Source organism: Pleurodeles waltl, chromosome 12, assembly GCF_031143425.1.
Source record: "Pleurodeles waltl isolate 20211129_DDA chromosome 12, aPleWal1.hap1.20221129, whole genome shotgun sequence".
In the NCBI taxonomy this organism is placed as follows: domain Eukaryota; kingdom Metazoa; phylum Chordata; class Amphibia; order Caudata; family Salamandridae; genus Pleurodeles; species Pleurodeles waltl.
In genome coordinates, this window is record NC_090451.1 from 439,733,986 (window position 1) to 439,747,093 (window position 13,108).

Genomic DNA, 13,108 nt, shown 5'->3' on the forward strand with positions numbered 1-13,108 from the left:
GCTAGATCTTGGTGTGCAGATTGTGCTTTTAGTGTTTTTGGTGCAAATCTGTTCAGTAATTTATGAGTTATTAAAGAAATAAACATTTGCATATCTAAGGACATGGATCTTTCGCAGACCCGCAGACCTGAGGATCCGAAGCCCAATAGGAAAGAAAGAAATCACTCACTTACACACTATACCTTTGCTGCGCATGGCCAAAAGCCATGCTCAGCATGGGGATGGGTGCATATTGGGGGGAGTGTATTAGTATAAAGCATTTATATATTACTTGACATTTAAAAAAACATAGAATATCATTAAAAAACTAAGGCCCATATTTATACTCGTTTTGCGCTGAATTAGCGTAAATATTTTTACCATACTTCAGCGCAAAACAAACTCCATATTTATACTTTGGTGCTAGACACGTCTAGCACCAAGTTATGGAGTTTACGTCGTTTTCTGGAGGGGAAAACCTACCTTGCGTCAATTAGATGTAAGGTAGGCGTTCCTGTCCAGAAAAGGAAGTTATGGCCTTTGCGCCATATTTATCCCCCCCAAGCTAAAATCCAGCACGTGGAGATGGGTGCCTTACATGATGGCACTAAGCTTGATTCAAAACATGTTTTTGGGAGCAGGGGTCCAAACTAACCCCCCCCCTCCGGGGGGATTTCAGCCCTGGGGACTGCATCACCTAGGGCCCAGTCATGTCACCTGGGTGCCCCCAGGGCACCCTGTCAACATTGTTGCAGACCACAGGGGAAGCCTCAAGGCCAACACAGTCTCGGCTGGCTCCCAGACTCCTGCAGGAGCTGGCATTCTTTTCACACACAGGGAGCTGCTAAACATGCAGCTCCCTCTACATGAGAGCAATTCTTTCCCTGCCTGCAGAGATGAGGAAGACTCCACTCCCAGCAAGCGAGAGCTGTTTAGCTGTTTTGCTGTTTAGCAACTCTCGCTTGCTGGGGTTGGAGTGTTTGCTCTGACTTGGTGGGAGCTGTCAAAGATCCCACCAAGTCAGAGCAAACAGCTATTTTGGGGAAATAGCAGGAGCGGGCCCTGTGAGTGGTGGTTACCAGGACCATGTATGGCTACATGAGGGGGGCCGCACGGCCCCCCTCCAATGTTTGAATTTGCCGTGAGGATATGGTGGTCTCCAGAGCTGGGGGTCCTTAATCGACCCCTTCATTATTTTAATTGAGCCCTGGGAAGGTGGCAGTCCCCAGAGCTGGGGGTGTGTGCCGCCCCCCTTACTTGCAGTTAATTGACCGAGAGAGGTGGTGGTCCCCAGGGTCAGGGGTCCACGCCAGGCCCATTTAATCATTTTCTTTCTGCCCCAGGGAGATGGTGGTCACTGCGGCTGCGGGGGCCATGCAGATCCCTGCATAAAGGTAATGTTCAGCCCCCGGGAGGTGTCGGTCCCCAGGGCTGTAGGGGAGGGCTGCATTCTTCCCCTTACTTGCAACGAATTGCCCCTGGGAGGTGGTGGTCCTCAAGGCACAGGGGGGACATGCAGCTCCCTCACATACACTATTGAATTAAAGCCCCTGGTAGGTGGTGGTCTATGGGGCATAAATAAGCCCAGAAGGGGGGCCCCTTGTGCTCCCCTCCTTTAATTTTTTCATGCCCTGGCCCATCTGGGGCTTTATTAAAATAAGTGCAAGAGACCCCACATGTTCTTTTTTTTTTATTTTTACGACTTCGTTGCAACTGCGGGTAGTTTTCTGCTGGCAAAATGGTCCTCTCACCATCTAACTTTCAATTGGTGTCCCTCATTATGGACACAATATGATGGTGAAGTGGAAGACGACACTGCTTCACTTCAAGCCATTTTTGACCTGTGTCCTAACCTTGCATTTTCATTAGCATTATTAGAATACAGTTGTTATTTTCAATCATGCACATTTAACAGAAAATAAAAAAAACTGATAAACATGATTCTATTTTTAAAATCAATTCCTTGATCAATTTTAAGTCCTGCAAAATATTGATGGAAAATAATTTGGACAGTTTAGTTAAATCTTTGTATACGCTGTTTGAGTCAAATAATGATATGTCATCTTCACATCCATGAGGAAGGGATATTTTGCTTAGTTCTCAAGGACTAATTAATTTGCAAGAGGTAGTTGGTCTAGTTGAGCTCCAGGAGCAGCATGTATCCAGAATGGTTTCTTTAAATAGCACTTTAATCTGTTATCAAGAAAATACTGAAAGAAATGTTTTCAAGAAGGAAGTTACATATTTTCACACATAGTGAAATAAACTCTTAAGTCAAATAAGGATCATCAGAATGATCTAATCTTCCCATTTCACTGTGTGCTATAAACATATGCACTGAGTTTGCAATCCGACCCAGGAGTGGAAGCACTCACCTGTACCGGATAACCATTGGTTTTCAGAGGCTGAAGCAGAAGCTGAGGTCGCAAGTTTGTGAGATCACGTTTGACGCACAGATGTCGAGAAGGAGCCAAGGTTGCATTGCTGTGTGGCCCTGCAACCAGCTTGCCTGGAGCCCTGCGTGGAGCTCTGCCTGGAGCCCTGCTGCTGCTCCTGCCTACTGATGCCAGAGGGCACAAAGGAGCGGCGTGGCCCAGTGCGGCACAAAGCCCTGCTGCTGTACTGTGCTGCTGTGCTAGCCAGGGGAGCGACGCACAAAGGAGCACTGTAGCCCGGTGCGGCTTGGTGCGAAGGTGCAGCACATAGCCCGAGCAAGACACAGACCAGACTGAATGTAAGCTGCCCACAGGAAAGTCTGTCCTGGGCTGGAAAGTCTCTCCTGTTCTGGGGTCCCTGCAGAGCTGAGAAAACAGAGAGAGGAGCTGCAGGTGAGGGTGCTCATGTTAGTGATTGACAGCGGCTGAACATGGTGCATGCCTAGGCATTCACTTTCCCCTCCATGTGTCACTTGAGTGCCTTTACCAATCCAGAGCAAACCTTTGCTCCCACTTTCACAGATTTATAGCTCTGCAAAACGTCTATGGGACCTGTGGGACTGATTTTGAAAAGGAGCAACCAACCTGTCATTAATCAACCAGTCAGTCAGTCCGCAGCAACTACATAACAACATCAATTTAAACCCAGTTGCATCACAGATGCGTTATACTAGCACTATTGTAACACTGAAACATGCCAGTGACTAACAAGGTGTCCGCAAATGTGAACCAATTATTGATAAACTGAGTACTCTGCCAGCTATTCTAACAAATATTCTGGAAGCGTTAAGAACTAGTGATAAAAAACGTTTTCAAGCTAATTATGTTATTAGTCAAACAGCCCAATCTGACTACAACAAATTCAAACCTGGTGTTTAATTGTCTAAAGCACATAGTATTCTGCACCCTCCCCAAGTAGCTGTAAACTTGTAAACTTGGTGGATCATCCACTAACATCTTCAGCTCATTTAAGTTGTAAATTTAAAGCTCAAAGACCTGCCTCTGCAAAATCAGAACCTTGCGATACTCCAAGGATCAATACATCAAGTGGATGACTCAACCTGCAGTCCCCTTATTAACTCAGGTAGCTGAACCTTGTGGGTCCGTGCCTGAGGTGCTAACTAAAAGACAGAGTAAACGTGCCAGGAAGGCGAGGAAGAACCCTTCTCGTGGTGATCTTGGTAGTAACATTTATCATATATTTGTGGCTAAACCGAAGCCGCAGCACACCTCGTCGACAAGGCAATTTCAAAAGCCTACAGTTTCCAAATCTTCACAGACAACAACAACAACGAATGCTTCAGCACAGTTCACCTGCAATGGTATTCATCTGACAGTTTCCCCCTCCTGGCCAAATCAGTCAGCGTTCGGGTGGGGGAATTGCAGCACTCAAGTCCACCAGTTTTGAAGGCACCGATAGCGGTGCAGGCTGACCTGCCTCTTCAAAAAAATCTGCGGATCTTAAGTCGCCTACACAACAGCTGTCTAGTCTAGTTCAGTCTATGCAGGGCTCACGAATAGTGCCTTTATCAACATCAACAGAACATGTGGATGTTAAACAGTCTGATGCATTGGGAAGTGAGTCATTGTCATGGGGTCATTCTGGCCTCATGGAAACAAAACCTAGAAGCCAAAATAACACACCGTGGTCTCATGTCAAGTTCACATATCATTCTGATCAGGTTATTCAAACATGGGTTAAATTAAATGAACCTCTTTTAAAGCCCAAGCTTCCTTTGAGGTCAGTCTCAATCAGAAAAACGCAGGGACTAGCGTCAACTAAGGTAATGATGCAAAACCTACAAGCCACTTCAGATGACATCCAGCACTGCCCATTGCAAAATGAGTTGACTTGGCTCCCTTTCTCTGATCCTCATGATGAGCAGCGAGATGATGAGATCATGATTAAATTTACAGCTCATGAAAAGGTCCATCGAGCTTTGCAGCCTCGGAGTAACATTTTTGACTGTGCTGGGTAAGTTTATTTGACTAACACGATCATCAACCAAGAGTGGATAAACAGAGTAAACTCCCAGTCGAAATTTCAAATAAGCAACATCCAGGATCTGTTGTATTCCCCTCGAGGAATATCAGAGGAGGAAGCGCAAATGATCAGGATGGGGCGTAGAAATAGAGCACCTGGCCCCCAACAGCTTTCCTCAGGCTATATTTAAGTCAGATCCGGAATACTGGTCTAAACCACTTTTTATTCACTGAAGTAGAACTAAGTAGTACTATTCCGGATAGTTGGAGAGGATCCATCATTAACCCAATACTCAAGTGGAGGGATCAAACCCATTCAATTACAGACTGATCCCACTAATCAATTCATTAGCTAAGTATTACGCCTCCTTAATTTTAGATGATTTGGTAGAATGGTCTAATTCTGTCAACCGTGTCCCACTAAATCAAACTGGCTTTCGGAAGGGTTATGGAACTATGATTAACATATTAGCATTAACTGTCATAGCTGACAAATCTAGGCGCTTTAAGAAAAAAATGCATTTATGTCTTATAGATTTTAAAAGGGACTTTGATCATGTAGACACATCCCTTCTATGTGGAAAGCTAAGAAGATGGGGGCTGCATGATAGAATATTGTGAGCCATTTGAATGGTGTATGAAAGAACTTGGGTCCAGATCAAGCTTGCAGATGGTACAAGGTTATCGAGGAAGATTTCAACAACTACTGGCCTCAAGCAAGGGTGCGCCCTAGCCCCACACTTGTTTAATCTTTTCATGGCCGTTCTGTCCCCTAAGCTAGATGAGATTAGCTCACATTCACCAAACGTAGGGATCTCTTGTATGCAGATGACATTGTTGTTCTGAGTTACAGAAGAGTGGGTCTACAGAGGTTAGTCAAATCACTGGCCAAATTTGCTATAGCCAACAAACTGGGAATTAATGTTAACAAATTAAAAACCATGTCCATGTGGAACACCTTTGGCCCTGCCCCTAATCTCAATTTAAATAATACAATGCTAGAGGAATTTTGCTATTATACATATTTGAGTCTCAACATAGATAACAAGTTGAGCTTCTCGGTGCACAAACAACATATTATACGGAAATGTAAGGCTCGACCTTTGTCTTTTGTGCTCTTTCTAAGAAGTTGAATAGGCCTTCATTTAAGCCACTTATGTCTGTCATGTCTGCAAAATTCCTTCCAAGAATAGCTTATGGAAGTGCTGCATTTCATGGGAAAGGCTCATTAATTTTGGACTGGCAACAAATTAAAATCTATAAGAGAGTCTTTTGCCTTCCTCGTTGTGCATCACTATCTCAAGTCAGACTAGAATTTGGCCTTAGGCAGCAACAGCTAGTAAGAACGTTTTATACAATCAAAACCTGGTTAAAAATTAGAAAAAATCACCGGAGCCCACTAGTTATTGCACTATGGCATTCTGTAGCCTATGATCCATAATCAGTATACAGTGATTACCTACAATGTTCTCTTCAAGAGACACACATTTTACATCTATGAAACTCTAATTTATCATATCCGCTTTTTTGTTGTGCACTGAATAGAATGCCAAGTTGCAATGGTTATTGAATGACAAGTGTAAATTTGCAGCCCGGTCTCATGCTTGGATGTCAATGCATAATCATAATAGTTTGGAGCCAGCACTGTACTTGAGGTTGGCACACCCGGTTCACTTGAACCATCAACTGCTAGCCTTACGATTAGGGATTCTGCCATCAAAGGTGGATCAGCCAGAATGGACACATGGTGGTGTGACATCGTTTAGACTGTATGGTGCTGAGAAAGAGGACATTGTTCACCTAATTTGCATCCGTAGAGACCTAACAGAAGCTCGTTTTCATCTGCCAAAACCTGTTTTTGTTGCGCAAGCTGGCCGATCCTGGTGGCCAGCAGAATGAAAGCTTTGGGTACGGCAGACCTGCAGATGAACTGTAAATGAGTGAGATTTTTAGCAAACCATGTCAAGACCCTCGTAGGCCATTTTTGACGTATCCCACATGCCGTTCTGCTGTTCTGTTTCAGGTATGACTTTGAGGGCCTAGCAACATGCTTCTGAAATAAGACTAATGCAGTTGCAGTCCTAATACAGAATATTATAAAGAGTTTATCCTTTCTATGCCTGCTGCAAACGTTTAGGCTCTCCATTTGTTCCATTTGTCATGTTGCATCAAATTGATAGCAGCCCCAGTGAAGTCAAGATTAAATGTATTCAACATCATCTATGCAGGGTTCATAAAGATAGGCTGTCTGAAATTATAATACCTACAAAATAGCACCGCTAGACTCTGTTTCAACATTAAGAAATAGTGGCACGTTGCTCTGACAGCAAAGTCCTTCACTGTCTCATGAATATTGAGAGTATGAAGTTCATGCTCCTAGACATTTTTTCTAGAACTACACAGTGACTTTAACAGTGAATCCCTGCAACTCAAACTGATGACTCAGGTCAGACTTAACTGTAAGCCACATGGAAGCATGTTCATTCAGTTGTTAGGGGCAGACATCTGGAATGGACTGATCAAAAGTCTGAACCAGATTAAAGACAAGTGACTGCATCTGATTTAATACTTGCAACCAGTTATACTTCCAGCAGGGCAGTGTAGTGACTGTAGTTACATGCTAACACATTTCATAATAGTAGAATGAGAAAATGTATAGAGGAACACCTAGGGACAGATATCGAGCAGAGGGATAGAGTTTCGGGATATATGACAAAGGCAAAGTAAAAAATATTTAATTTTAATATTAGGGTTGGGCTTAACTCGGGTAATTTGCTGAGGTATAATTATGGAAATTTTCAGCAAAATTACGTTTGACTATGTAGAGTTACTTAAGAGGTATAACCTAGCGTTTAGCGTTTTTTACTTAGTGCATAACGCACCTTTGCGTCCAAAACAAACCCAATGATGCATTTTGCACTAAGGAAATCACTCTAAATGCAACAGAACAGGAGCAGCAGCAGCCACAAGCAGCTCACACTTCTTAAGTTTGTTGTTCCTGTGCTCCTGCAGTAGGATCTTTCTGCCATATTACTCATAATTACGCAAAGGGACGTAAACACATAAGTTTCAGTAATTTTGCATAAAAAGATTAATGTGAAAATACTAAACTGACTTTTTCTAATTCCCACTTGCTTAAAATTTCACTTGGGTCTACTAAATATGCATCTCAGCTCATTGATTATGACTTACATTGATCAATAGCTGAGGGGCTGTGAACTTACTTGTACTAGAACTTCTACTGGAGAATACATTACAAGGTCTGCTCTTGAAAACCACCTGTTGCTAATTGTCCATGACGATTCGGAGTCCCTTTTTATCTAACTCACTTAGGGCCATATGTACAAACACATTTTCCCATAGACACAGGTTGGGCAAAACTGCTTTATCTGATCTCTTTGTTGTTTATCTGAGATGATGACTGCGCTAAAAAGAATGGTAACAACCTTGAAAAGTATACTGGCTTAATTTGAATATTACCGAATTTGACATTGCTCTTGATAGTGTTATAAGCAAATTAAACCAGCAAAATGCATTCTCCGTCTATTTGTAACTTAAGATCCATTTAGTGATCTATTTATTTAATATGTGTGTGTTATATGGAATTGATGTTTGTGTTGATCTGTCATTGAATTTACTTAGTACGTAGTGCTTTATACACATGGCAAAGTATTAGGGAGCAGAAGGCATGCTACAATGTGAAGAAGTCAATGGATAGAAAAGTGGTGAATTGCAAAGTGACTCATTGGCATTGTGCCTGTGGTTTTATCCAGCCTTACGTTGCTTCTCCCAGGCTTCATACACCAGGAAGAGGAATGAGAGATAGAACGCATGCTCTTTTGATTGTTGTGACTGATTGGAAATGTTACACAGACTCTACCCAGGACCGGTAGACCATGACAAGATCTAGATGTAGGTATTTGTGGCAAATGCTCTATATAACTAACCTTGAAGTGATACACATACTGCCATGTGAATAATCTCAAGAGTCTATCCCGGAATTATAAACAGTAATCCACAGGCATGTACCGGAGAATGCAGCTGTTGCCAACACTTTTTAAGTAGTACCTCAGAGCAACAGAAGACTGAACTACATTAGATCACTGCTTACAGGCAGTCGGATGCAAGGCTTTTCCAGGTTAACACAGGAGAGAGGACAGTGACTTGTGGGCATGCAATGTTTAGAGACAGGCCATATAAACTCCCTATTGGGTCAATTTAAAAGTGATCCTAGGAGCAAATCACGTTATTGCATAGTAAGGATATTCTGTGCCTGAAAATATAAAGCTTTGGGCTGTGCTGTCAACTGAGGTGCCCCTCTGCCACCAAGTATCAAAGAGAGCTCAAACTAGTCACAGACATGTTGAAAGGTACTGCGATCCTGGGGTTGTATTACCCATAGTACCTGGGGTGCAGTGGGCATTTGCCCCTGCTTCACACACCCCCAGGACACTTTGGTATTAGAGACAGGGTCACAGACACTTATGTGGCCCCTTCTGTAATACAGATAGCGCTAACACACATCATCAGAGGGAGTTCCCTCATTTGTATTGGGCCACGCTTATAAGGCAACCTCTTTTCCTCTGCATCCCAGCCGTATTATAGAGGCAGGCACAAAGGCAAAGAAGCCATAACGGGGACCACTAACAGTGTGCCACAAAATGATGGTGCATTGTCAGTGCACCTCCCTGATGGCAACCCTCTAGAGGGGAGAAGGAGGTCCAATGGACCCCAGAGATCCCCTTTTAGGTGGGTGCAGTCGCTCACTGCACTCGCCTGCAAGAGGATCTCTCACAGAGATCAAAGCCCCTCCGTGTATCACTTGAATGTGCTGTCCCCAGGGCAGCGTGGGTTCACAACAGCTTAGGGGGCAGATAATTCTAATACAGTGCACTCTCCTTGTTTGCACAGGGGTCACCTTTTGAAAGATGCGCCTGACACAAATAGGGAAAATGCCCACATTTGTAATACAGCCCCAGGTTAGTTTTGATTAACTTTTATTGCCCTGCTGAAAAAACGGACACTGATTTCACTTTTCTTCGCATCTCCAATCATATTGGCAATTTATGACAATCTCCCTTTCTATATGCATAGTTTTTTTACCTAATGCAGTGAGCCTCCTTTCACCTCTTGCACTGTCTTCCTATTCATCACCATTTGTCACTGCTATAGGTATACGGCTCAATGGTACTTGTGTGTCCTTGGCCAATGTCTTTTGTCTTTTATTCATCTATCAGTGAAGGATGTTGTATCTTCAATTGCCTCTAAATTAGTGATAACATATGTTATGTGTATATACATTTTACACACTGGTCTCTGATCGGCACTCTAGTCCACAGCATATAAAACCTCAAAAATATTAGTACTTATAAGCAAAATCACGTATTTGGTGCTCTGGACACTGTTTCTTTCTTGCTACCACGTTTTGCCTTTAACTTTTTCCAGAATATATTTTCAGTTCACCTTGTTGCACCATTCTTGTTTCAGAGTATTACCCAGTCGTGACAGTGCCAGCTGGAGCTCGCAGCATTCAAGTCCATGAGCTTCAGATCTCCACCAGTTACCTCGCTGTGCGTAACCTGAACAAAAAGTACTATCTCACTGGTGATTGGACCATTGATTGGCCCCGAAAGTTCTCCTTTGCGGGCACTGTCTTTGATTACCAGCGCTCTTTCAACCAACCAGAAAGCCTGTTTGCTACTGGACCGACTAATGAGACGCTCGTCTTTGAAGTAAGCTTTCTCTTCTCCTTTGGGCGGTTGATGTTTATTACGGAATTAGTTATGACAGCCCAGCACAGTAGTGCCACGGCTCCCACACAAACGGTAGATTTTAAGATAGCAGGGTTCAGCCACAGCGTCCTGCTGAAAGTTCATGCTGCTTTATATAGGCATTTCACTAACGTTATTCCGGGATTAAAATATTAAGGAGATCCCATAGTTTGAATGAGAGGTGATACAAGTAAATGCACGCTGTATCTTGAGTACTTTGTAATTAGATAGTTTCCTGGAGAGCTTGGGACACTTCTTTAAATTCACAGCCAATCCTGTACGAAGCTGATAGAAAAAACACAATTTGATTAGCCACATGAATAGGAACATTGGAAAAGTCTATATTATCTATGAAGGAAAAATGTTTGTGAAAGGCAGGCATTGTGATAGCTATAAAACTGTATGTAATATGCAGTTGTACTGAAAAACAAACCCACAGAAAACATAATCAATGACAATGTTCTGTTAGTTTAAACTAAGACAAGCAAAGCAGGAGCTTTATGGATATTATTCAGGGAGGGTGGAAATGGCTCAGTCATGCTGCTGCTCACAATAGTCCAGTCCTGACCTGCAGGGGTTCAACCTTCCACAGTACGTCTGCCATCCCATTACCATTTCTAGCAAGACAACAGAGTAGCTATGGGGTAGTTTAAAGACATTATCCCAATGGAGCCAATATTGATACTCTCGCTCACCATCATTATGAAGTATCACCCTACTCAGCTAACGTATAAAAAGCCTGGATTTTCATCTCTGATTGTGGGTTTCATATGTGTAAGACATCAGATACCATCACCATCCTGTGTCGGGCTGATTCCCAGTGTCTTTGCCTTCAGACCCGAGGTCAGGCATGGATCTCATACCACAACATAGTAAGGTATAGTGGGGTAACTCACTCACAGATATTAGCTTCAGTTCCTGAAAACTGCCTAATCACCAAAAGGAAAATTGGGCTCACAGTGTGTGCTGAATGTACTCCTTTGTAGTTGTTCCCTTAATAAAAACTTGAATTGAAGTGGCAAAACGCTGCCTTCGGCTTGTCACTAGCTCTTCCTTCCCTTCCCCCTGACATCTCTGGTCACAATTGCAATGTGTATGATATCAGTACTGGTCTTAAACTGTGTAGTGCCAACACTGAAACTGATCTTCCGCGTTTAGACACATTTGTATGTAGCATACTCATGCTACACCTAACCCACATCATAACATGAAGCATACACTCATCAGATTTAGAATAGTTGTGTGCAGAGATGGTTAGAACAACTGTCCAGAAGCCTACATTGACCCGCTAGAGTTGGGCTGAATGTAGCAACATGTGCAAAAGGAGTGCAAGTGCTCCAGCCCTAAGCAGAATATCCTTTTGTGTTCTGGGTTGTCATGCTCATGTATTTCAGCACACAACCCAGAGCATCAAAACTTCCGTTTGTTAGGCATGGCATATGCTAATTTTCTATGGTGGGCACATTTTTTTATTTCTTTTATTTTACAAAAATAAGCGAAGTAACTTAAAAAGTCTGGAAGTGTATTTACCTGTATTTTGTGCGAAAAGTGAACACGAGGACATGAGATACCAGGAGGAGACTGACTCAAGAAGAAGCAGACCCCGCAGGACTTTTTGTGCAGGAGCTAATCTCCTTTGGGGGAAAATCCTGCAAAATGTTGTGAGATTTCTCCCGCATACACATTTCACTGAGGCCTGATCGTTTTCGTTGTTTAACTGAAGATATGCACTCACACTTATTAGTGAAAATAGCGAGTTCTTGTGACCCACATAATAATTGATCCGCTTTTCAGGGAAGCATTACCAGCAACAATAGGATGATAGAACTTTAAACAGTGTTAAATAGGCATGGTGACCTGGAGGTGGAGTGTTATGCTGTGTGTTAAAGTAAACAGCTTGGCTTTCCAAGACTGAAAAATGTGCAATCTTTTCTTTCTGTTTTCGCCTCTGGGTAAAAAAAAAGAAACAGCAACGAGAGGATTAGTAGTTGACAGAAGCAGACTTCTGTGCGGAGCTTCCTGCTCTTTTTCCACATGCTGAAAGATATAAATTGCCTTGGGTATCACTGTGTACACATTGGTTGAGGCTAACGCTCTTAAATATAAATCTATTAAGGGATTATGGCACACAATGGGACGCTATCTGCTGAAAGGATTTATGATAGATAAAGAAGGCCGGGCATGCTTTTACTGCATAGGGCACACATTGTCTTTTCACGAACCAAGATAGAGGTATGCAGCAATATTGGGCTCCTGTCTCTCTTCCTGTCAAACCTACATGTCTCAACGTGTGCCATATATTACACTGCACAGTGAAGAAGCACTAAGGGTCTCATTACAAGGTCTCGTTAATTCCTATGTGGCCAGTAACAGAAGTTTCTAACCACAGTTGAATTATGTGATCCGTGGCAAGATTGTTGGGCAGAGTTACTAACATTTTGTGATGGGTTTGCGTTAACCAGCGCGAAATGTTTATTTGGAATTTACTTTTCAGCGCACAACTTGTTCTGCGCTGGAAAGTTGCCTAAAAGTAACTCACAGCAGCACTTAGCGCTACTTTGCATTACTTTGCACCTGTGAGCGTTTAGTGGGTGGCACATGTACACTACCATGCAACCACACATGGATTTTGATGCAATACCCTATTTACTAACAGAAATAGACGGTGGTTACATCAACAATTAATATCTCTTTCAGGAAGGCATTTAAAAGGGGAAATATTTTTTCTTCTCCAAACATTTCTGAATTTGCATGTCTTCTGTAATTTACAGCACACATCCAAACTGGGAATAATGTTAAAGTTTGTCTAGGCATACATTTTTGTAGACATGGCACAGACATCTGTAAACTGTGGTGCAAATGTGTGTCTATGGTGCTGGGCATCCTGATTGTGCACTTGACTAGAGAAAGAGCATGAGTTATAGTTACTTGAGATAACTT

The 13,108-nt window shown here is 42.7% G+C and overlaps 1 protein-coding gene across 2 annotated transcripts in view; it reads left to right on the forward strand.

Moving 5' to 3' along the window:
- ADAMTS18 (ADAM metallopeptidase with thrombospondin type 1 motif 18) overlaps positions 1–13,108 on the forward strand; it is a 282,250-nt gene that overhangs the window by 216,578 nt on the left and 52,564 nt on the right. For both annotated transcript variants that reach the window (XM_069216991.1, XM_069216992.1), the window contains one exon: positions 9,885–10,129. In XM_069216991.1, coding sequence (XP_069073092.1) covers positions 9,885–10,129 — 245 coding nt within the window. The remainder of the gene's footprint in view (positions 1–9,884; positions 10,130–13,108) is intronic.